General features: G+C 41.0%; 1 protein-coding gene across 1 annotated transcript in view; it reads right to left on the bottom strand.

Annotated features, from left to right (window-relative positions):
- PLPPR1 (phospholipid phosphatase related 1) overlaps positions 1-26,472 on the bottom strand; it is a 119,360-nt gene that overhangs the window by 53,521 nt on the left and 39,367 nt on the right. The window contains exon 2 of the mRNA XM_063179622.1: positions 8,737-8,844. Coding sequence (XP_063035692.1) covers positions 8,737-8,799 — 63 coding nt within the window. The 5' untranslated portion in view covers positions 8,800-8,844. The remainder of the gene's footprint in view (positions 1-8,736; positions 8,845-26,472) is intronic.

The following is a 26,472-nucleotide window of genomic DNA, read 5'->3' as shown; positions in this document are numbered from 1 at the left end:
CAGCAGAAATCTTGACCAATAAATCACTCTGTTCCAAGACAAAGGTACATCTTAACTCCCGATTCTTTACCTTAAAACTGGAGTGTTTTAAAACTAGCACAATTTATCATTGTGAATTTATACGGATATCCTAAATCTGACCCTAGTCCGAACTTCTGAATCAGAAATATTATTTTAGGCATATTTAGGCATTATTTCAAGCTGAAAGATAATCCATGAAGGCTCATGAACTCTACAGCTGAGGGTCAATCTGTTACCATTGTTATAAGCACACACCATCATGAGTAATAATTTCATGTGTGTTAAGACCTGAGTGCCCATTTAGCATCCTGTGCAACAACTCTCAAAGCATCATTTCTACTGTCTCACTCATTTCCTGCAAACACATCCATATTGATCCATTTTCATTCAGTCTCTTCAATAGCTCCACTGAGCAGTAGCCACAGTTGTAATAAAATGATGTGTGCAAGCCTACCTGTGTAAAAAGCATTTGCTCTTATTTCAGGAACGGGGTCTGCAAACTGCTTGGCTCTATATCCACCATCTCACAGAAATTCCTGGTGAAATACACCAGTGAAAGAAACACATCAGAGAAGAATTGCTTATTGCAAAAATGCTGGGATGTGGGAATGGGCTAAGAAGAAGCACCAGGTGCCCCTTCAGAATGCCCCAGGAATTATAAAATAGATTATGAAACCTGAGGTGCACTGGGCAAGCAAGTTAGAAATACAGAAACATAAAGTATCATTTCTCCAGAAAGATTTTTTTGTTGTTGCCACATTCTGCTGCATTCATAATAGATTTATTTATTTCATGTCACTCAGGTACTGGCAACTGGATTATCCATTTGTGCTTTAGAGGGAGAAGATCTCACAATTCAGAAACTATTTGCTACCCACAGAAAGACACCAAAATGTTGCCAGAAGCTTGGAGAAGTTCTGGGTTGATGCAGTATCTTAGGTTTGTATAGGATGCACAAGGCTTGGCTGACCAGTTCTAAAGCTGGTATTAAAACTCAGTTGGAATGTCTAGAGAGCAAAAAATGCCAATATTTTTTCAAAGCTAAATCACTGAAACAAACCTATTGGTCATAAGGCTGATGTTAAGGATTTCACCCTTGAAACACTGCTGAAACAAACTCCTCCTTTTCACAATGTCTGAAGTGGCTGGTCTGGAACCAGAAATCAGGTCCTGATGAAACTGGGCATGATGCTTGAAAACACCTATTCCACTTTAAAAAATTCTCCTGATGTCAAAGCCACTGTCAAAAAGTTGGGATGGGTTTGATATTTCAAAATATGCTTTAAGCATCTTCTTTTGCTCCTGCATTTTTCATGTCGTTCCCACTGATCAGCTCTGGAAAGGCTTGACTCTTGTACTTATGGTTACTTAGACTGCATTTGTGAGTCCCTACAGATTCCTTTCCACACCTTTTAGACCTCATGCAAATTATCATGATAAGCAAGTGCAGGGATATTCCTACAGACCAAAACAGCAACAAAAAAGTTTATTCACAGATGCAGACCAGAGGAAATGGTGCAGCTGTATCACAGAGCAGTTGATAATTTGATATTGCACTGCACCTTCCTTGGTCTGCAAATTTGCATGTATCTGAGCAAATAATTAGCTCTATGTTGTGTGCTTGGGAAAGAAAACATGAAAATCCCTTAGGTTTTTGAAGTAGGCAAAGAAACAAAAGTTAATGCATTAAGGACTTTACAGCAATATCCATGAAACTAAAACCTAAGTATACTTTTGAAAAGAGAGGAGGGAAAAAAGGGCAGTTACATATTGTGTCCTGTATATTTTCACATTGGTATTTTAAGCCTAGTTAAAGCAGCTCAGTAATTATTGGAAATACCTTCCAACTTAGAAAGCCTCAGATATGGTTTGCAGACTTCTGCACACACAGAACACCTTCATGAACAGTGCCTGGTTCATAACACCTTTTCTCAAAGACTTACATAAACTTTCTGATCAGTAGTTTTTCTAGCAAAAAACCATGGAGTTTGTTTTAACTAACAAATGGGGAAAATGCATTTGTACTTCAGAACCAGAGCAAATCCAACCTCTCTAACTGCTAAGTATTTAAAAAAAATCTGTACAATTCCTTCTCTTAGAAACCTGAATAAACAGAGCAACATTATAAATTACAGTAGCACTCAAGAGTGTTGGCTAGCTTCAAGGCAGAATGTAAACAGGTAAAGCAATTTGTTCACAGCATTCTCCTCTACTTCCAAATGCATTTCTTTATTATTCATAAAGACACAGAACTTTTGGTACCTTTAATCCCTTCCTGGAAAAGTCCACCAGATCCATTGGTGGAAACCCAAAGATGTTATTCAGGTGTTCAAATGGATTATTTGCAATGGGAAGTTTTCAGAATAAAGGGAAGGATAAAAAAAGGCTTCATGTGTCTTCAAGCAGGAATACAAGCCTTCTTTAACTTATGTTTTAAAGAAAAATTCAGTAAAGCACCTAAACTCTCATGGCAATCCCTTATTGTTAATTTTAATAGGTCCTCAAGAAGCTAAGGAGAATCAAATAATAATGAGATTTATTTCACAGTGCCTATTTTGGCCAAGAGTCATTTGTGCTCTCTGCCTAATTGTGAAGCACTTTGAAGGATTTTTTATAGTCAGGTAATATGAAAGCTGCTTAGCAATTCAACAAAACTAATCCAATGTTGAAGAGACACCTATTTACTGAGATTAAGCCAATTCTACAATATGGAGTTATCCAGTCCCCTGGAACAAAGGAGGTGTGTGGAGACAAAGAATGCTCAGGAATGAGTGGCAAATGGAGAACACAAAGAGATTTTTAGAAAGAGAGAGATGGATACATATGCTGGGTGAATAAAATCAGAAACAATGAATCCCAGGACACAGAAGTGTCTGAAGCACAGGGATTTATGCAGAAACATCACCCTTTGCACAGCCTCTGTCAGCACAGATTCTCACAGCCTAAGTGGGTATCCAGTGACAGGCAGTTTGTACAACACCAGCACATGACACATCCCCGGGGCACTTTGTCCTCACAGCATTCCAGTGGGGCAGCACAGCACATCCAGGCACGGCATGGATGGAGAAGGAAGGAACAGAGCCACTGAGGGCTGCAGCTCGTTCCAAGCTTGTTCACCTTGGGATGCTTTTCCAGTTAAAGGTTATGTCAAATTCTCATGGGATTTGTTTTGCACTCTCTAGGAGAACTGGACATTATCTTGACAAAAACACTGTATTTTAAATATCCAAAGTTGCAATCTAATATCTCTATGTCCTTTATGTAATTTTAATATCAGTAAAGGCCTAAACAACCAGCAAGCTTTTATGAGAGAAATTACTCTTTTTTAAAAATAAGCAAATAAAAAGTCACTTCCAATATATTCAATGTCTTACAAATGTAACTCTGAGGACTACAGCAAATGTAAGAGGTCATTTCACACTCCTCAAATACTGCTAAAAATTAGAGGGCACCAGCCACTACACCCAAATGTACAAAACCTTTTTAATTTTCAGAATACCTAACCAAGAAATTATAATAAAACAAGTGCCACATATGTCACAAATGTTCTAAATTCACTGAGTTTTTCACAGCTCCCCAAGCCCTGCTGTGATGCTGATGACAAACAGAAGTTCAAGAGGCACTTGTCTCACTTACACAAACGATTTCAGTATTGCAGAAATTCTCCTGCTACTCGGTAGTTCAGCTGTTAGCTTGACTACACAAAGTACTGACATGAAAATGTATGTGGTCAAGGAAGAAGAATGCTTTCCTTCAGTGCCTCTGTAAGTTGAAACTGTTTTTTTTTAATTACATTTGAACTGATATTTGAAGATGATCCAATCTGTCCAAACATAAAATAGCCAAAAGTAAAGAAAAATGTACCCCACCGAAGAAACAGAAATTCTGTGAGGTTACAGCATACTTACAGTTCAAATCCAAGTTTGTACCAAAATAAATGTAAGACTGGAACTTTTTAGTTTTCAGATTTTTTATTTTATTCATTTGGGGGAAGGGGAGAAGATATTTTCTGTGTGAAATCCTCAGCCTTTTGCAATGTCCTATATATTGGGCTGTCGAAAAAAACTCTTTCCACTTTGCCTGCAAAAGCTTACTGAGGGCAGAATAATGGATTAAGTGTGAAAAAGTGGGATCTTCAGATTACAGAATTTAAAGATGCCCAATGTTTTAAGTTATAATGGTGTTACATATTTGAGTCTGCCCCTATTACCTTGTCAAAGTCATCATTACAATAATCCACAATGAATCACAATGAAGAATATACATCAGTCATATATCAAAGCCTTTTGGTAACTCTTGGATCAATTTAAGACAATTTAATTAAATCTGGTTCCAGAAAATTTTAGTGTTTTCATGGGCAAAGAAACACCTCAGACGTGCCCAAGTCCTTCAGGAGTAACTGCACTTGAAAATAAATCCTTATATAACTCCCTGAAACCCCTCAAGCCCTCAGGCCAGGGCCTGCAGTGTGAAGAGGAGGAAAAATGAAGTAGAAAATGCCTCATCAGCAGAAATCCCAGACCAAATTTCTCCTTTTGTTGCCTAGAGAGCCATTACAGTCCTTACTCTCGTTGAGAAGAGGGTTTTCTTTGCAGGAAGAAAAGGACATTGCTTCTTCAATAACCACCATTCAAACACACACAATGGCTCTGGAGCTGCTCTCATGCCTTCCCCCTGAAGTCATGTGTAGTTGTGGGGATGCTGTTTACTCACAGTATGGAACTTTCCTCCCAACATCTATTTGCTAAATGCAATTATCACAACCCCTTGCGCTTCCTGTCACTAATGATGACGTCAAACAGGCTGCAAAAGCCAGAACAACTCTTAGACCTACCAAATTCAAAGCCACACTGGACCCTCTCCTACAGCTCCCTAGCCTGAGTTTTCTCCTGGAAACCTGATTGCCAAAATGAGGTGAACAAAGACAGGGCAAGAGCACAGAGCACGGAAAACATTGCTGGATGAAGGCCTCAGAGCAGCTCACCAGTCCCACAGGAGGAGGACTGGGATTTGACTGGCATTGCACTTCTCCCACTTCCATCCCTGGCACTGCCCAGACCTCAGGAAGTTTAGTCATTCTGACAATTTATTCCTCACCTGCAGAAATCTGGCTGTACTTTCATGTAAAAAATGCATCTGCCAGGTGTGATTGTACCTTTCCTCACCTTCAACCAGCACACATCCTTCCATGGAATGATGGAATGCAGCACTCCCTGGATCAAGCCTGGTAAAATGGGGTAGCAAAACAATGGCACAGCTGTGCTGAAATGTTGGTACAGGTGCTTTTGACATTGCCCTGTCCCAGCAGGTGAAGGAAGGAGGAGATGCCCCACAAAGAGCTTTGGCCACCATAAGTGGGAAAGGAAGAATGGGATAATTTTCTTCCTGTCATCCCAGACGCTGCCTCTCCTCCTTTCTCTCATGCTTGCCTGCCATCCATGAGACCACTCCAGTGACCAGTCCTGGCTGAGACAGAGTGAAAAATACCCCCAGAGTAAAAATCCATTTTGAATTAGGTGAAATGTCTAGGAAGGGTGAAAAATCTGTAAGGCCAAAGCTGAAGGGAAAACTGCAGGACAGAGATAGTGAGCAGACAGAGGGAGACAGAGAAAAAAAACCAGAAATGATTCAAGGGCAGGCCGCCCTGATCCAGGAATTTTTTTGATAAGGAGGAACTGGCGATAAATGTCACACAGAGTCCATAAGAATTAATATGTATGAACCTATTGTGAAACTGTATGCATATGCATTTGAGAGAGAGATAAAAAGAGACCTGAAGTTCTCAGAGGCACACATGCCTCTTTTGAGGAGAGCAATCTCTGCATGCATCCAGTGCTGTAATAAACATACCAAGCTTTACAACTTTTACAAAGTTGTGGGGTTTTCTTCTTTTATCCACAAAATATGGCCGGCAACAAACCCTCACACAGGCTGCTGTGCACCACTGGCATTTGTTGGGACAAACCCAGGGCATATCAAAAGCATCTCTGGCTCCATCCCTGACTCCAGAGGGCTCTGGGGCCTGTGGAGAGGGGGATGTTTGCACTACTATTTAACCTCTGTCTAATGCAAACCGAGCCTCCTGAAGGCTTCTTTCAGTATGCTGTCTGCAAAGGAGGATAGGGAAAAGGAGAACGTCAGTCTCCTGCACATTCTAGTTAATTGTTTACATGTTTAACAAAATGTACTGCACCAAATCTTCACAAACGTTTGGTGGCAAATGTCAGACTGTAATGACACCTCTTATAATATAATAAAGAATCATCCAGAAAGCTGCCTGCATTATTTGGGAGAGGGACTCAGATTTGATAAGTGGATCAAAATTAGTTTAATGATTCCCTATTTAGCCTTTAAATCCACTCATAACGTGACATTGTGTTTCCAATTAGGGAATGAAAATGTTGATTAAACATTTCTGTCATTTCAGATTACACATCACATGTTATCTCCTTATTATTAAAACTTTCATATTTTGAACATAAAAAGGAATTTGTAGAGTCAGGCACAGGGTTTAAGTTTTTATAATGAGCCATTCATCTTCAGGTCAGGTTCCATAATAACTAACTGCTACAAGTTAGTTCAGTGGGAGGAAAATTAAATGGAAATTAGAATAGCGGCTGAAGCTGTGTCATATTTGTACAGACTGAAGCACGATGGTATTTAAAGCGCCCAAACTCCTTGTGTCACCTCATTTCTACCTCTGCCACTACAATTTCATGAAGGCACACTGCAGAGCAGGCAGTTACCAAATAGCTACTGGCAGGGCATCTGACATGACAATCAAGGCTCAGCACTATTTTCTTAAGACCAAATGACTCAAAACTTTTAATCAGAGGACAAGACTACAGTGGAGGAGACAGCACATTCTGGGGAACAGGCCTATGATAATTTTTTACTGAAAAATAAAAAAAAAAAATCAGTAAAATTTCTTTTCCTATTATGTTCAGCTAGCATGGCTGCTGCTGGATTTTTCTCCCACAGAAAAACATTGTCAGGAAAGCAGGCAACATTATTTTTAGCTGTCCTGCTTTTCACAGCAACAGCAAGGTGTCACACTGCTAATCAATTCTCATGGTTGCTTCAAAGCAACAAATATAGGGTCTGTCCTAACCCAGGTAATCCAGCACAGGGCTTGGTGTCTGGGGCACCTCCTCTGGAAAAAAGGAAAAAAAAAACCACTTTACTTTAGTCTCAAAAGCACAGCAGTGGGAAAAGAACATCTCCAGTGTGCCTTAAGATTTACAGGGACTTTTCAGATGGAATGGCTACTATCAATCATCTCTGCACTCCCAGCAGGAAATTAGATTTCCTGTTGTTTAATGCTACAGTGCTTGACACAAGCCTATGAATTTGTAGTCCCAGTAGTGCTGCATTAAAAATCTGTACTGTGGACAAAGAGGGGAAGAATGCAGCAGAGAGAACATAGTTTCAGACACTACCTCTCTGGTTTTGACTGATTTTTAATTTAATGTTGTGTTTTAATCAGCAAATCAACTATGTGAAAGGACAAGCAATGTACGTTTATGGAGCAAAAAATCCTCATGACAGTCTTATCTACAGGAGGAACAATTTATGTCACGGTCACAAGCTGCCAACCAGGCCCATCATTCAATTCTTTAGAGGACTAAAAGTCTTCAGAGCTGCTTGTTTAAGCAATAAATTTGAGACATCCCATTTCTGATTGTTTTTATAGGGTGTTTTTCTGACCTCATTTCTGTTTTTCACTCAGTTTTACCCTTTCTTTCTCTAGCTATTAGAATAAAGCAGTGGCCCATTGTCTCCATGAGAACAACAATTAATGCTTTGACAGTTCTGGGCACCTCTCTTATGGAAGGGCTCAAGGGACCTCAGAACTTGGGCCAAAGGGTGAGCATTCCATCCAAGCTACATCAGACAGGTGGTTCTGAAGGTGGTTATTCACAGGCAGTTATCTCCTTTTTGCCATCTAAATCTGAGGGAAGCTTTAATCCTCACTGGAAACACAGAGTCACTTTCCTTGCCAGGAAAACTGCCTTATAAGCACCAGCTGAACAATCATGGATTTGAATAATGAATGTTGCCCAGTCTATCAGTATTAGGCTAAGTAAAATAAGAACCACAAACTACCATCTGTATGGATTAAATTAATAAAATAATAAATTAATAAATAAAAATCCCACCACACCAACTGCTTTTAACGAAGACATGGAGCATGAACTGCAGATTCACTGCTGGACAATTCTCAGCCCTTTGTGCCAGCCAAGCTTCTTCATCACACTTAAAGGTCAGGCATGCCTCATCTACATTTTATGTTCCACCTCAACTGAAATCAGAGCTGAGTGTTGCTTCCCAAGCCCATGAACCATCAGACTGTGAGATCAGAAATTTCCTTGAATGAGTTTTAGTCCCTGTGCAGCGCCAAGATGGAGAGAGGTCTGAGGAGGATGAGCAATCACCTGCAGCTACTGCCCACCACAGGACTAGCCAGAAAACCAGACAGAGAAGTCTTGGATACACCCTGTCTCTGCCTGTTCTTGCATGCTTGTGCCTGAGATCTGGGTAATTCATGCAGGACTTTTTCAGGGGGATCTGATGGCACCAAGTATGAACATGGACATCTATGTGATCAACTAAGACAGCATCCTTTGCTACAAATAAAATTGCTAGCAAATTACTTGATTCCTGCAGGGAAGAGCTGCCTTCTGTGGTGGCCCGGCAGCTGAATGCTGCACTCACCTCAACAAAGATGAAGCAGGGGATGATGGAATAACTTCTCTGGGTATTGTTTCCTAAAGCCATTTCTCATCACACTTCTTGGGGAGGCACTGTTCAAAACTTTATATCCTGAAAAAGAAAAAGACAGAGGTATTTCAGTATATTTCACATTTTTGCAAGCTCCAAAATTAGGTTCATAACAGAGAACTGACCTAATAAACCAAGGACACAGTCTAGTAAGAACTTCAAGGTCTACCTGTGTACAAAACACCCTGAGAAAGCTCTACCCTTACAACACAATAGAATAGACAGACAGAGGTTACAAGATACATCATATACAGAGCCAAGGGTGATAAGGAATACAATAGTTTTCCTTAAATACAATCCACTCCCAAGCAAAAGATTCTTCTTCTGAATTGTAAAATCACATTTTTCAGCCCACTGACCTGCCTACAGTGTGTTTTAAACCAGGAGATTTTGGTAATTGACTTTTAAACTTGCACTTTGACAGATATGCTTACAGTACACTGACTGTACACATGATCAGAATGTTTATCTGTATAAATCTGCTCAAGATGACAGCATGTGTTATGCACAAAACCTCTCACCCCATAACAAGCAAATGCAATGAAGACCTGGGCTTTTTCTGCAGAGCTTTTCTGTCCTGATATCAATTCATACATTAACACATCAAAATCTACCCACTTAGCGTTTCTTCAGGCTACCGGCTATCTTAATTAACATGACCCTATAACACTGAGCTAAGACACTATTTTTGCATGAAAAGTAGAAGAAGCAGAGAAAAGAAGACCAACACAAATTTTACAGACAGTGTCTGTCTTTTTCTGCATGCATGAGGCAACAAATCAAGAAGCTAAATCTGGTTTAAATGCCTTTACAGGGAGACGCAGAGTAGGAGGGGAGCTGGAAAAGCCCAGAGCTGCCAGGTGCAGGATTGCACAAAGCATGAGACACAGGAGAGAATCAAAATCCTCTGCTACCAATTTTGGCCCAAGCACAATAAACAGCATCACAAATTCAGGTGGGTCCAGCCTCACTTGCAACACTCACACAGAAACTCTGCCCTGATGCCAAGCTCCTCCATGAGTCAGGGCCAGGCAGGAGGAGGGAGATGGAACTGATGTATTTTGCAGAGGGTGCTTTGCACAACATCCTCCTGTGACTCTCTGACCTCACTGGCACCTGGGTGGCAATTCAGGCCTTGGCACATGGAGCCTGTGAGGTTCACAGAGAGGTCAGTGACTTGTCACCAGCTTTCAGCAGGGCTACTGGGAGAAATACCATGGTCAGCACAAGGTCAGCACCTGAGGACAGGGTGGAGGAGCTGGATCAGCTGCCAGTGCTTGCCACCTGCACCACGATGCAGGCTCTTGTCTCACCACCTGTGAACTGCTTAAGGTGTTCCTGATCTCAGCTCCTCACAGCTTGACCCACAGATGGAAAATACACAATGTATATAGTGGATTTAGGCACAGCAGAGCTACTGTGACTCCAGTAAGGCCACATTCTGTGTCAAGAAGAGCTTCTTAACTGCTAAGCATTGAGAAATACAGTTTCAGGGCAAACAAAACAGGCAGGAATGGCACCTGTGATGTACCTCAGACGCTCCATCTTACACTCTATCCAATTCTAAAATACAAATATTCTCAAAACATCTCATTTTCCAAACAGACTTCAACTTTACATATTAAATAAAATGGGGTTTATCTCAGAGGTTAGTGTCATTGCTTTAAAAAAGATAAGGTAATCCAACCGCATTTGGACCCTGGGAAAAAATTAATAAATCAGCAGCTCATTTTATAACAGCACTTTTAATATTTCCAGCTCTTGTGCCCTGTGGCTTGGCAAACATAGAACCTGGTGGAACAGCAGGTTAAAGAGTCAGAGCAGCCTACAAAGCCTTATTCAATGAAACTTTTCTAAGGTTAGACTAAGGTTAACCAGACTAAGGTTAGAAATAACCAGGATTTTCCATATACAATACTGTAACCCCAAGCTATGCCTTCAGTTGCAGCTCATGTGTGTTCCTAGCCAAAACAGAGGGTTGCAAGGCAATCCAAGAATTTAAATACCATTCACAACAGATGACTGAAAGCACCTGAACAAACTGGCAAAGAAACTGAGGGTTCATAGTCATATAAAACTGCATGATTTAACACTAGGGGACCCCTGATTTCACAGATGTTTATCACCATGGCTGTTCCTTTAAGTTTATTGTGCACCACTGGTTTAAAAAAACTGCACTGGCTATGGGAAAGCATTTTACATGCCAGCTTCTCTCCTGTGTGATGACACATTTGTGTCAGGCTGAAGTAGGAAGAGACCAAATTGTTGCATGATCAGCTAATTCCCAGATTGTGGGAAAACCCTCAGCTACCAGTGCTTGGTCTTTTTATCAGGTTTACTTGACAAAAGAGCAAAGGGAAGCAAAGGTGCAGTCCCGGTGGGAGCATCATCTTTTGTCTCTCTTCAGCTGGCGATGAGTCCTCTAGGGATACTGACAGCAAAACACAGATTACAGCAAACCCCAGATGCTTCAGCCTGCAGAGCAGCCAGAGAGAACTCAAGATTTTCACCAAAATTTATTTTACACCTTATTATGGTCCTTTGAGCAAAACTGAGTTCTGTCTTACATAATAAGGTGTAAAAGAAATTGTGGTAAAAATCTTGTTTTCTAATCCAGGCAGACCTCTTCACACTGAACAAACTTTTGGAGTCCAAAGTCTCTGACCAAAGCAATGGCAAATAAAAGCTATAATATCAGCATCAACTTTCTCCATTTATTATTTATGTTTTTATCAATTTGACTGAATTCCTAAGGAACTCATGTGAGGGAAACTGTAAGAGTCTTTTTGGATCCCACTAGCTGTGACCTTTTCAGGCCTGGTATGTTATCACAGCATGAGAGTAGAACTGGTCAAACCTACTCTAACTAATTAAAATTCACTGTAGAGATATTATTAATAATCTGAAGCTTTTGTATTATGAGATGCTTCCACTCTTAAAACAATATATGTAATTGTAGGATGCAATATATATTTGTGAATTAATTAAAATTACCTCTCATCTTGTTCAATGTACCTCACCTGTGCATTTTCAGAAAGCTCCATATCTACAGCACAGGAGGTCATTGCCTGGCATCTCCTGGGAGAGCAAGCGGAGGCAGAGAATATGAATAAGTTAATTGAAAACTGAATGAAAAAGACAGCAAAGAAAAAGAGAATTCAAGCTGAAGAGATTTTTCTTGCCTCAGGGGTCTGTCCAGGGGAATGGGTTTCAGAATGCCCCATTCATGTATATTCTAAAGCCCTTTATGTGAGCATGTGGCAGACAGCAAGGACATATCTAGGACAAACCAGCATTCACTGAGCCTTTACAGTGTGAGTTCCTGCAGCAGCCACAGCACATTCAGCTGCTGTTCTGTGTGATCAGTCATCAAAACAGTTAATTGTGGTCTATTCCTCTGGAGACCCTATGGTCAAACCTATGTTTTTTAAGCCATGTCCTGCATTGGAAGGAAAAGAAGATGAACAATGTATTTCACACATTGCTGCAGCGGATGTCTGGGTTTCTGTGGAGAACCCTCAAACCAGCAATCCAGACATGCTAACAGGCCCTGTTCATCGCAGTTTTTAACTGCATTTCAGTTAAGCAGAATCAATGCTTGTTTGTTTTGCTGTAGGTCAGAGACCACCAGCCTGAAATCCAGGAGTTGCTACACAAACCACAGCAGCAAAGCCACTGGCACATGTGGGATACCACCTCACAGGAGAATCCCAAATCCTCCTGACCAGGAAAGAGGTGAGGAGGGTAACCTCTGCTCATTTGGTACCAGGATGTGATGCAAACACAAAAAAAATGGATTTCTGTCTCTTAGTTTCATGATTGTTTCAGCAGCAGCTAACATGCTTCCAAAACAAGGTGTAAATATTACGTTAGAAGGAACACCAAGTATTTCTGTAACAATGTAAGAGATACTTGAAATACATCAGTATATCCTTATGCAAATTACTTGAACCTTATGGTAGCAATTTGCAGACCTCTGCTGGCAATTGGCTTCAAATTAAAAAGATCTTTACTCTCATTAAAAGATTAATTCTGTTTACAAGTAAAAAAAATCATCAAAACCTCTGCACCATTACATCAACGATCATTTTGCCCAAATGAAACACAAATTGCTTATGTCAAACCCCCGTTCAGTTAAGGAAACAAATTAAAAATAATACTGCTGCTAACAATGATTATCTAGGCTTTGGCAAAGAACTGTATCTTTATAATCACTATATATTATACTATCTCTTACAGATCTCACTGTAAAGGGGGGTCCTCTATTTCCTGTGGGGGGAAACAGTTGAAGCAATTTGCCAAACATCACAGAATGACTCAATGTACAGGCTGAAGAAAGACAATTCTTCTCAGACTCCTGTCAGGCGCTCTGTCCACTTGACAGCACAATCTCTGCACTTCAAATGTGCTTGCTAATTCCTGCACAAGAAATTGCACATTTCAGGAATACAGGTTTTCCTGACTGCTTGCTGCTGGAGCCAGCAGAACACACAGTGCAACGTTACAAAACGAGGGCCGATCAAACACGCCCCGAGATGTGACAGCCTCACGTTTTCTCTTTGTAATTTCACCTGCCATGTCCAAAGGCTCCACATTATCCCTGTGCAAGCTCTCCATAAGCATGCCTGCAGTTCTGAACATGTTGCAACAGAAAAATAGAGGGTTAAAATGCCTTCCCCAGAGCTCTCTTCCACATAAATCGAACTGATGTACAAAAAAGGGCCGAAGGAATAAAACGTAAGATTTTACTGCAAAAGGCAGTCAGTAAATTCCAAGTACAGATGTTACTGTTCTCAAAGTAATTGAAACCACAGTGGTGGCATGAATCACTTCAAAAGCCAAACCACATGACAAAAAGCACAAATGGCTTTGTGGCATAACATCTGCTTGCCAGCCTTGCACCCAAACACAAAGCAGACCGCTTGCCTGAAAACAGCAAAACTAAGAAAATAACAATGGTTGCAACAATTACAAGGTACAGACAACTGGTACTCTGTTACCTCAGTGGCTCACAACGCACTAATTTTTCCCTGTGTGGAAATTGCAAGGCAAAATGTGTTCTATTACCATCTGTATGGCAGATAACCTTTGTCAAGTGGGCAGTATGCCTTATCTCTCTCTTTGAGTGATCACAAACACTCCTCCCTCCAGAGGGGACATTGCTGATAACAGGCTATTGAATGTCACTGCATGACTGATAAGAACTACAGCATCCCATTGTGAGATGCTCTGCCCAGAGGGAGGAGCCAAGCATTGCTACCCAGATATAATCTGGAGGTTCTGAAACACCAGCATGGGTTCTCCACTGGATTTCCCAGAGGAATAGCAGCTGTCTCTTCTTCCACTGGATGTTCGGAGGAAGAATACATCCTTCTCTACAGAATCCTGCTCCAATAGAATCACACCTGACACTCCAGGAGGGCTGAAGCCACATTTCCAGTTGGACTGCTACCAACACCCCACAGGGTGTCAGGTTGGGTTCTGACTCTGTCAGTGTCGTTTTAGTGTACTACATTGTTTATTTTATCCTTTCATTTTTCTTCCCTATTAAAGAACTGCTATTTCCTACTCCCATATTTTTGCCTGAGAGCCCCTTAATTTAAAATTTATAGCAATTTGGAGAGGTGGGGAGGGTTTACATTCTCCATTTCAGGAGAGGCTCCTGCCTTCCTCAGCAGACTCTAAAACCAAGACAACCTGCCAAGGAGAAAGTTATCCTTTGGATTACGTTGCCCTTGAGGAAATGTGCCCTACATACAACAGGGCTTGGGAAAAAGGGAAGAGACTTATATCATCAAAGAACTCTTTACCCATTTCCTGTGAACTGAGAGGCACAGGGACACCAACACCACAGCCACTAAACCAGTAACATGGTGTGAGACTGGAGAAAATGCCTGTCCAAACCTGAGTGTCTGAGTCATGCTTGATCTTTAGCTGTTAAATGTGAAGTTGTCTAGTGGCAATAAACAAGCAAACAAATGTTATGTGCAAGCTTCAGGCCTCGGCTGGTGGCTGTCTCCAAGGGCACTCCTGTGTGAACAGCACAATGTCCCACTTTGCCAGAACACCGAAAAGGGGAACTGAACTGGCAAAGCAGAAGCTCAGTTTACTGCGCATAGATCTCACTCCAGAATACAATTTATTATCAACTCTCCTGGTTTCTGCCAGGAGAACAATACCATTCAATAGGTATGCCATTCAAATAAATTGCCCTGTCAGTGAAAGTGCTCCTTAAAGGTGTCTCCACTGGCTCCTGGCCAAAAAACTAATTACATATCAGTAATAGCAGCCAAAAAAAGGAATAAAAACAATATGCAAAATAAATCCACACATGTTCACCACTACATAAAAAATATTTTGCAGCATTTAAAGCAGAAATTTTTTTCTTTCTCTGATGAGAATTCTGACTCTTTTCTGCTAGCAGAAGTCACATCTTCACATGCAGCACTTGACACAGAACAGTAATACATAAGTAATAGAGTTCACAGCATATCTGAAATTATTTCTGTTAGTAGATAGCCCATCTTGTTATGAAAAAAGCTACATTAATAACTATCTTGATCCCTAAATTCATTCTTTTAAAAATGTGTTGCTGAATCCCTGGTGTCAAAGCAGATTTTGATACCTGGAAGAAAGTGATAGCTCAGATTTCAAGGGTTGTTAGAGTTGTTTTCCCTTGTTACCAGCTTCATGTAGAAAATATCCCATGACTGAGTGGCAAATAACAGTACAAAGTCCATGGATAGGCAGACTTATAAGGGTTCTGCACCACTTATATCTTCAAGAGAGCTCAAGTGTTATATCAGCACAGCAGAGGGCCTCTAACAATATCTTCGTGAGGGGAGGAAAGTGACATTTCAATGCCACAGCTTCTGCCAACAGAATTTTCATTTATACCACTTGGCCAGAATTTTATAGATGTCAAAGAGAACCCAAACATATCTGAGTGAATAGCAGGTATGTGCATGCTAATATCCAGAAAGCCAAACAAAATGGCCACAAGCCCAGTTCTGAACCCTCTCAAACCCATGGACCTCTCCTTGTCCAGCAGGTCTGGAACCATCATCATGGTTGGTCTGCTCCATTTGGTGAGACACTGAATTATTTTTGAAATTTTTCACTGTATCACTTACTTGGTGTTGTTTTGAATGAAATGCACTGGAATGTGATGTCACATCAGCAAAACCGCATGAATAAAAGGTTTTACCTGATATAGCTGACAATGCTCCTCTCTTTTTTTGCAAAAGGATTAGGGGCACATGATAAATGAAGAAGGAATCTGACTAATTTTATTAGGGAATTCTTTAAGAAAATAACAAGCAGTCTCCAGAAAAAAAAACAACAAAAAAACCCACTAAGTTTATCTACGCAATTACAAGACTGTCCTGCTCCTAACTGTCCTTTAAATAAAAAAAACAAAAACAAAAACAAAAACAAAACAAAAAAAAAAAAACACCAAAAAACAAAAACCAAAAAACCCCCACCCTAACTGCTCTAGGTCTCATTTCAGCCTTTCAAACTTTAAAGAGAATCTAAATGAAACCCTTGTGGGAAGAAGAAAGACTATTTCTGGCCTCCACCCATCCCACCTGAAGTCACGTCACCTTTATTTAGACCAATCACCTTGCGATCATTTCTGAACAAACAAAAGGCACGTTTCAGGTTGTTTCTTTTACTTCTGACTGGTTAAAACTCCATCCACCTCTAAGGGCATTTAAAGCAATAAAATTGCAGGTGTGGTCAGCAATAATGTAACTCTTCCTGTACATAAAGGATTCTGAATTACAGAGATAAATTGCATGATCAGTGTAATGGGAATGTAGCAGGATATCGTTCCAAAAGTAACATAGCTGAGATCCAGAACTGCAACTCATTGAGTTAATTAGTCATGGGCTTGAGATACAGCTACTCTGTTTATGCTAAATCACCATCTGTAAACTATTCCACGATAGTTCTACACGGACCGTCTCCTTTGTATAACTCACCAAAAAAAAAAATCAACACCATTTCTGATTTGCACCTATAGGCTTGCAAGGTTCTGGCTGGAAACCGAAAATCCCCAAGGTACTTGGGATACTATCATGAAGGGCTTGTGACCAAATTTTACTCTCTGAAACTGGTTCAATTCTGTTTGGTGAGTCCCCATGCAAAGGACCAACAGGCATTGAGGAAACTGAACAATTTCAAGAGGAGAAAACCAGCAGCCTCCACCTCAGGCTCTAAACTGGTGAAAAAGGAGGGAGACCAATATTGAAGAAAAAGAAGAAAGCAAAAGAAAACTTCAAGAATACAGCAGGTAACAGTAGAATGGTGCAGATGAGAGGAAAATTGAATGAACTACACGAAAACTCCTATGGGATGGAGGGTAAGAGAGTAAAACAGACCACAGCTTTTCCCTGTGAGGTAAAAGCACAGGACTGAAAATTTCGTCTATCACTAAAATAGACTCTAGAAAACACTCTACCCTCACCCTCCCAAAAGCAGCAGTGTTTTGCCAAAGATAACTTAATGTTATTTTAAAATTATTAAAATACTGTATCATAAGAAAAAAATATTCAAAGGCATGTTCTTCATTCATAAATTTGTACTTTACTCCAGAAAACTGGTTTTCTTTTTTTCTTTACAAAATCTTAGCCAACTGTTCGACTGAAACCTATTGAGCTATTAAAAAAACCAATTGGCTGCTTATGTGTTAGCAAGAATGAGAAATATTTTCATTTATAATGGAGCTTCACAGCTCTGCACAGACCTAATTTTGGGAATGCCAACAAAATATTAAAAACGTATTTCAAAAATATGTGCTGCATGGTGCTTTTGTATGCCACATCTGCTGAGCCTAAGCCCAAGCAAGCTGCTGATCCACCCATTTAAGTGCAGGAATGAAGCTTGTGCAAAGTGCCAGCTACTCTCAGGCTTCAGATGGACATCTGTGAGTAAATTCCCAAACCCCTTTCCTCCCACTGCCCTTCTATGACAGCTTAGGAAGCCAACACTTTGGGGGGGTGTTCACACAGGTCTCAGTATAAAGATCAACAGGCAGAAATGTTGAAATGAGCATGGGAAGGAGCAGAGCACAGCAATGCTAGACAGGGTAAGGGGATGAAAATCAGGTGATTAACGTGGTTGTATTTATTTCTGATTTTTTTTTCCAGGGGATGAATTCTGCATTGGAAATTTCCTCTCAAAATCATGGTGAGCTGGTTTAAAAACTGGTCATGTAACAGGCACAAGCCAGTGGACTCCAGATAGAAAGAAAAAACCCATTCATTTTGTCCCCTCAGGGCTCAGCAAACTGTGTGAGTATTGATTGCAAGCTGTAATATTATGAAAGTAAACAAACAACTGCCTCTCCACAGTGTAGCCTTTGGCGACGAGGTCCAGGGGCAGGGCCTCCTGCTCCTCTTGCATTCTGGAATTCACATTGGCAGTGGAGCTGTCAGGGACACACAAGGACTGCACAGACTCTGGAAAACCCAGCAGCAAGCTCAATCTCATGTGGATCTTTTGTTGCTTCACTTGGTTTATAAACCTCCACCTTCATCCCTTGCCAAGACAGACAATGGATTTCTAGCATTCCTGCTCTTTTCCCTCATAAAAAACACCTTGACAGAAGCTCTCCTTAATAGCAATGAAAAACATTTTTTTTGCTTTCCTCTTTTCTTTATCTGTGTCCATTATGCAGCCAAGGGAAGTATAACCCCCATCAAGTATAATCCCCATATCCCAAATTTGCCCACTTGTAAGGACAGTACTGAGCACAGCTCATGCAGTTTATGTGGGCCTCATAAACACTCCCTGGATGGAAAGCCAAGAATTTAAGAATCTAATGTTACACTACTACATTTTAAAAGAAAAGAACTACTTATTAGTCCAAATCTATTTATTACTATAAAAAATACAGCCAACTATAACAAAAACATTTCTGAATTTACAGACCTTGTAATACCTCTCCCTTCTCTGTACTGTTATGCTAGCCACAGACTCCTCCGTGAATCCTGCTTAGTCTGGAGGAGGAGAGAGGGTCATGGCACAGGTTTTCTCCAAGAGAAAAGCACCAGGGCTGATGGTGAGAGTTTGTTCCTCTTTAGTGCACTCAACACCTCTTTGGTGGGTGGGATAGATTGATCGGCTCTGGTACCACGCTATATTCAATAGATTTCAGGCCTCTGCTATTGTGCCATGCCCGCTGTTTCCCATGCTGCCATTCACACAGTTCATTTTTAAAAGAATAGAGACTTGTTTGTTCTACTCAATAGTCAGAGAAACTGATGAGGATCATTATAAAAATAGGCACTAAATTACACAACAATATAAAAGCAAGCTAAAGCTAAAACTGATCAGGTAATGCCACTCCTTCAGACAACTGCTGTAAGAGTTAAAAGAGCAGAACAAAGCTTTGGGCAAGCCCTGACAGCCAAGGTCTGACAAACCCTTATCCTTGCAGAATTATTTCAGAACCTGTGCTCCTACTAGAAAAGGCAACAGCATTTGTCTGGCTGCAAGGCCACAAACCTGTTTTGATGGATAAGGTTGCCCTAGATTTTGATAGACTGAAAAACATGGTTTTTCACCTATGAATCCAGCAAGGCTGTTGCAAACACTTCTATGGATTTAAGCTCCTCATTAAGGCCAAGCCTTGGTATTCTTTGAGGTCTGTGCTCTTCCCTGTGCAATTTTGTCTCGTGACACCTACAGAGGCCTCAGAGAAGCTCACACAGACATTGTTTGAGATATTGGGCATTTGATTTTTAAAGCCAATACAGTCTACACAAACAACTGAGCTGTTAAATTTAAAGTGGCTCAGCCCACAAAGACAAATTCTGAATTTCCTGTAGCTGAGACCTTAATGCTACTTCTAAGAGTGTGATGTTACTGAAATGACATTCTGTAAGAGTTTTAATGATGCATGTACCTACATCATGAGACACGACCATTTCAGGTCAACTCTATACAGAAAGTTAGCCAGTAGTATTTTGTGGACAGTTACACACCAGCATGAGTGTGTGCTCATACAAATTCATATAAACTCAAATGCTACTGGAGCCTGCAAATTGCATGAGAGACTATGGTTGAAAATAAAGTGAACAATTTTGCATGCAATCTGACTTGGTTAGAATATGATTGAACAGTCATTTGAACACTAAAAGCTGTCAGAGGCATATAAAATATACCATCATGTCCTGTGCTGTTTGCTGCCATCCTTCCAAGCAGACCATCAGAACATCATGTCTTGTTTAATAGCCCTCTACTGCTGATGCACAGCTCTCACCTCTAAAACACCATTATTCTAATTTTCAAAAATGAACTGATTAGCTCTTTAAAAATGGAAAAATTACTTCCAGCAAATTGGTATAAGGCTGCGTATCACACATACATACAGCATTTTTGCATAGAGGAAACTGTTTCTTACAAAAAATTTGATATTTTCTGCCCATCCAAAGGCCACCAATTTATGCACTGCTTTTATGAAATACCCCAAAGACAGCGTTAGACAAAGGTGCAGTCACCCCATTCACAACATTGAAGGACTTATGAACTCTGTTAAAACTCAGATTATCACAGAAAGCAGTTCTAGATTTGGCTGATGTATGTGCAGTCGCTGCTTCTAGTGCTCAAAACATCACATTTTATAAATGCACAAGAGTTATTTCTCTAGGTATGCATAAACACATTAAAAAAAACATATTGAAATACTATATTCCCTAATCTACTAAGCACAATCAATATTAATAGTATGAAATATACATATTCTCACAAAGAAAATTATTTTCTGATTTGCAGATAATGCAGTTTCAAATTTGATCTTCTTTCTCTGCTTCCCTTAGTTCATATTTTTCTCCCGTCACCTCAACCATGAGAACTGACATAATAAAATAACTGACATAATAAAAAAGCATTGCACCACTGTGTTCGCGTATGTGACAGCACAAACAAAACAGGAACGGGGAAAAGAAAAGCCAAGAAATGCCAAATCATTAATACCCATGGCACTGGAATGGATTATACACTGCAGCAAATACAGCACCCTGGAATGGATTATAGTTGTATATATCTTGTATGTGCATCCCTTCTTTCCCTCCTACGAGCAAGTCCTCAGCCCCTGATTCTCTTTCACTTCCTGCCTCCTTAGGGTAGCTGTCCTAAGAGCAGGTGTCACTCTCTGCACCTGCTCACCAGTGGTTTTTAAACACAACATTATGCAGCTGCTCTGGGCCCTTTAATTCCTGGTGAACTCTCAGTACTGCCAGAGTCACAGGCTTTCCCCAGCCTCTTCATTTTAATCCATCAGTTTTTGTAAGCATCAAATTTTGTGTGAGCCCCAAAAAGACGAGAGATGGGCTGTCGGCTGGGACTGAGAGACTGGGGGCCCTGGGTTTTATTTATTTTCTTGTGCTGATCTCCCCTTCCAAATACTCCAGCATGATAATTTCTGAAGCATTGCCCTGCTGCTTCCGCTCCCTCCACAGCCTTTGTGCCAAGCAAAGGTGCCACAACCTCCCTCTCCTCGTGTGCACACTGCAAAGGCAGCAGTTTTCTACAGCCTCTTTGTCTCTTCCTAGCCCTAGGATTTTTTCTTTAGCCTATAATCATCTGTTTTCCTCCCAAAGACTCCTATTTTTCTTACCAGGGTTCTGCCTCAGGCCATGTAGCTCACATATTTCCAAGTCCTAAAATTAGATGCAAGGCCGTTCACCACAGCTGTTCTACGTGCAGCACGCAGGTCTTGGCTACATCTGTGGTTTACCACAGCAATCCCCAAACTTCTGCAATTGCAAACAGCACCAGGGGAAAAAAAATCTGAGACGTCCACCCCACCTTTCCAAGGTGCCACCATCCTAACACATTATGTGACTTGTAAAACATACAGAAAAAAAGTAAAAAACTGTAAGCTAGAGATGAAATAAACATAGTTTTAAAATTTATAAATAGCACAAACCCACATTTTTCCACACCTCAGGGGACTGTTTTATGCACACCTTGATGTGCACACACCCTGCTTTGGAGACCACTGGTTTAACAGACCACAGACAGAGCCTGAGAATCTCTCCTGACCTAAATATGCTTTATTTTGTCACATGGCCTTTCTTCCAACATAACTCTCACATTTTAATATTACTTTTAAAGCTTGCAGAAGCCAATGTGCCTCCTCAGAACCACGATTTGTGGCTGCAGGGGATACATCTAACTCTGCTTTTATAGTCATTCACTGAGCAGCTGCAGGGAAAGCTTGCACAGCATTTCTCATCCAGCCATGGCAAGGCAAATACTTCATTTAAGAAGTCATTCAGAGCACATATTTTTATTTCAAGGGCCCAATTTCACAGGCAAGCCTGCCTAAAGTTTCCTAAGGGACAACTCTGTATTTCTCATTGCACCTTTATTTTTCTTCTTTTATTCCAGCAGCAAAGATTGCTCCAATATTCTCAATGAAGAATTTCAGCAATTCCTTAACAGGAACAGCAGAACTTGTGAACTTCTTCTCTTCTAAGTGAAGAATGGGTTAAGCCATAGGTCTCTGTCCACCCCACTGCTTTGGCAACAGCTTGGATGAGGCACTGCATTTCCTCAGTGCTGCACTCAAAACTTCCCACCTCAGCTCCCCAATCTCACAGTGGAGTTGCTTACAGGTTTTTTGATAATGCACAGAACTTTTAATTTATTTTGCTGCAAAACTGATCTTAAATTTTACTCTCTCCCAATCTGCATGCTCTATCTAATCTTTCCTCTCTTGTTTTCTGTCCTTCAGCTTGCAAGTTTCTTGCCCTGTTTACCATTATTCCCCTGCACATCTGGTTTCTTCACAGGACAGCAGTGTTTTTTCTGCCAGGTTTGCAACTTCCTGGACCAAATCCAGGAGAATCTTGCAATAATCAGGATTCTAAGAGTTGGTTCCACTGTATAACCCACATCCATAGGTGCCCTTTCTTTTCCAATGAAAAACAAGGAAATGACCATTTAGGGAGTTGCATGAATAAGCTTCCACTTCCTCTCTGATATTGTCATAACTCCAAGAGCATGTATACCTGTTTTCTGACCTCTCTCTTACAGATGTTCCTGGCTTTTCTATTCTTTATCAACTTTGCAGAAAAGTCTGCGCAAGGTAAAAATGAAAATAGACTTTTGGACCCAACTATGTGTTGAGGGATTGAGTTGATAAGAACTGCACATTTCTTCTCAGAGCTTTCAGAGGAATCATGAGGTGCTGTATTATCCAGTCTATAAAAACAGGCGACAATCCCATAATACAGCTCAGTTTAACAGCCAACATTATGCATCTGCTTCCCATTTTCAGTGGAAAAGGAACAACTAACACCTGCGTGGCAGCTGGCACCTTGGCCAACAGAGCAGAGACTAACCCTGACTCCTCCAAAACGAAAAGGTGCTTTAGCCTGTGTCCACTTCTCCACAAAGGACATCCAGACTCTGCAGACCAGGAACCTGAGGGGCCCATGAGACATTTTAATCCCCAGCTGGTCCCAGCTGCTCATAATTTACAAGTGTCCAAGCACAGACCTTGTTGCTGCCCTGCACTGCCAGTGACAAGTACATCCACTGGGAGATGCTTCTGCTCCTCCTGCAGTTGGATGCATTAATGATCCCTGCAGAGAGCACAGATGCCACAAAAATGGTCAAGCCTGGGTTCTTCAAAGCATTGATGATCTAACTGTACAGTCACCAAAGGCAGGGACAACACCTCCATAAATAACAGAGTTCAGTTACGGCTAAGACTATGTCTCAGTTTTACTGGAAATTCAGCTCCCAGCCTCCCAATCCCTGGATCCAAGGTTCCAGAGCTGTGTCTCCATGCATTGGTCAGGCCCTAAGAACAGCTGTAATTAAGAACTGTTAAAAAGAAGATCACTGCTTAACTACATTTGCAGGCCACATTCTGAACCAAGTGCTGCCTGTATTCCTGCAGCTGACAGAAAGCCACAGAGAGGCCAGACTGTGCATTCAGTGTGTTCAGCAGCCACAGGCCCACCTTACCCAAATTTCCCACTGCTTGGCAATGCACAGTGCACTGATCTGGTATTAATGAGTGTGCAACCACCCTCTCAGTGTTGATGAACAGGAATTGGACCCAGAGGACCTCTCTCTGTAGGCAGTAGCTGAGCATTTTTACCTGCTCCTACAAACAAAACTGGAGTGTTTCCAAATCCCACCTCCTTGCACATCCTGGCACAAAGGAAAAAAGCCAGCAGGAAACTGACAGGGAGATGGATGACAGTGGGGAGGAGAAGATCCACGGTATTGAGTTTGGTCCCATGGAGAAAAGCTCTCACTAATAATGACTGGCATTAAAGAGGCCCATGATAAGCAATAGAGCAGTTATCACAACAGGAGGCACTTGGTCATAAAAAAATGATTGTGACAGCTAAACACAGTCAGCTTCCCAAATGATAAGGAACATATGATAGTGCTTTCCAAGTATTTGGAAAGTCTAAATTTGCAGCTTTGTCCTGATGAGAGTTACTTCCAAAAGGATCTTTTCATTTCAGGGCTGTTTACAAAGAGATATTTGAGCTCCAAAACACCAAATAACAGTTTCTAAAAGAGAAATTGAAGTATTTAGGGCGCTGGTGATAACAAGTAGCAGGATGAAATCTAAGAAAGAGAAGTTGGGACAAGCATCAGATTTAATATATCACACATTCCTAGGATGGAAAATTTTGGAAATATTTCAGTGCACTTGGAATTGTGACATCTTTTCCAGCCTTAATGATTGTATGATCTAGTTAAGCACACCAAACATGCATAACCAGAGAGGGCAATGCTTGCTAACAGACACAAACTAACAGTCTTTTCCCACCTCTTAACCCAAGTGAACAGGCCCAGAGTTGACACCTCTTCCACACTCAGTGGACATGCAAATATAGAAAAAATTAGAAAGTAACCATGTTAGCATCTCTCACAGAAAGCTGAAAGGGCTACCAACACCTTCTGTGTATGGTTTTCATCACAGACATCCACATACATTACAATTCCAGCTCTGGGATCCCCAGCTGTCACAGATATCTTTTTGTGAAAATCCTTTTCTTTAGGATTTTCCCTTCTGAGAAGCTGAGGCCTCAGAAACAAAATGTAAACAATGGTTATCTGCTGCTGTGGAATGCATCAGGTGGATTTTTGATTGGGCCATCTTTAATGTTTACAGTTAATGGCCAACCACAGACCAGATAGCTTGGACTCTCTGTCCGAGACACAGATCTTTATTATTCATTCTTTTCTATTCTTAGCTGGCCTTAAGAGGAAACCTTTCCTTCTATTCTTTTTAGTATAGTTATAATGTAATATATACATCATAAAATAATAAATCAAGCCTTCTGGATATTTAACATTCTCATCTCTCTCCTCATCCAAGAACCCCTGTGAACACTGTCACACCCAGCCTGTTGAAATGAGACCAGACGAGGCCACTATGTTTATCAGAGCACTGGTGCTCCTCTCCTATGAAGAAAGACTGAGAGAGCTGTGCCTCTTCAGCCTGGAGAAGAAGAGGCTTTGGACAGACCTTTCATGGCTTAAAGGGAGTGATACAAGAAGGCTGGAGAGGGAACTTTCACAAGGGCATGGAGTGGCAGGACAAGGGGCAATGGCTTGAAGCTAGAGGGCGGTAGATTTAGGTTTAGATTAGGTAATAGGAAGAAATTCTTCTCTGTGAGGCCCTAGCACAGGCTGCTCAGAGAGGCTGTGGACTCAGCATCTCTAGAATGTCCAAGGCCAGGCTGGACAGCGCTTTGAGCAGCCTGGGGTAGTGGAAGGTGTCCCTGAGCTTTACAGCTCCTCCCAGCTGTAACAGTTCTGTGATTCCACATGGTGCAAATAAACCCCACAGCCAGTTTAAAACATCTGCAGATACACTCTCCCAAGCTAATACTTGGCACTGCTTTTTCAAATTATCTTTGAGTCTCTCTCAGTGATGATTTGTGGACATAGCAGGACTTACAGAAAATCAGAAAACTTAAAGGTGTAGTTAGAAGCAGTTCCGTGACTTCTGCACCAATAGTTGAACAGTCTGCATGGTGCCAGTGTCTACCAGTGACTTCACTTGGGTGAGATTTCCCATTTTCTTTTTATCGAGACATTGCTGTCAGAGGAATAAAATTCATTCCACTGTTAAACTAGCATGTTCCTTATCATCAGGCAAGGTTTCATAACAGGCAGGAAAAGACAATTTGATTTATGTATCTCTCTGTCCAGAATTCTCCTCAGAGGAAGTCCTAATCTGTACTATCTAGAAAGAAAGGGACAAAAATAAAACATTTTCAGTACATAGAACTTTTTTAGAAGGGCTCCTCACAGACCTTAGACAATTTTAGCTCATCATTCTTATGTGAAAAATCAACACAAGTGGTACCAGAAGGATGTGTTCCTTTGAACAAAACTTCAGCTTCTGAAGTTTGTGCAGTCTGAACCAGTCAGACACCAAAGATATTCACAGCTTCTGTCTTCGGCATTGCCTTTGGTTGCACCTTCTTTAAGGCCAGAGGAACGACTGATAGCAATGTGCCACAAAAGTCAGACTGGCTTTAAAATCAAGGCCTCTAATTCCCTACAGATCTGTTTGCTTGTTGAGGGTAAGTAAGGCTGGAATAAACTCTGATCAAAAGAAATTTGCATTTCTCTGAACATGGCTTTCCTTAGAATAATCTAGCAGATTGTTGCCAG

Source organism: Melospiza melodia, chromosome Z, assembly GCF_035770615.1.
Source record: "Melospiza melodia melodia isolate bMelMel2 chromosome Z, bMelMel2.pri, whole genome shotgun sequence".
Lineage (NCBI taxonomy): Eukaryota > Metazoa > Chordata > Aves > Passeriformes > Passerellidae > Melospiza > Melospiza melodia.
Note: the sequence above shows the minus strand (reverse complement) of the source record. Positions and strands in the feature narration are given on the sequence as shown.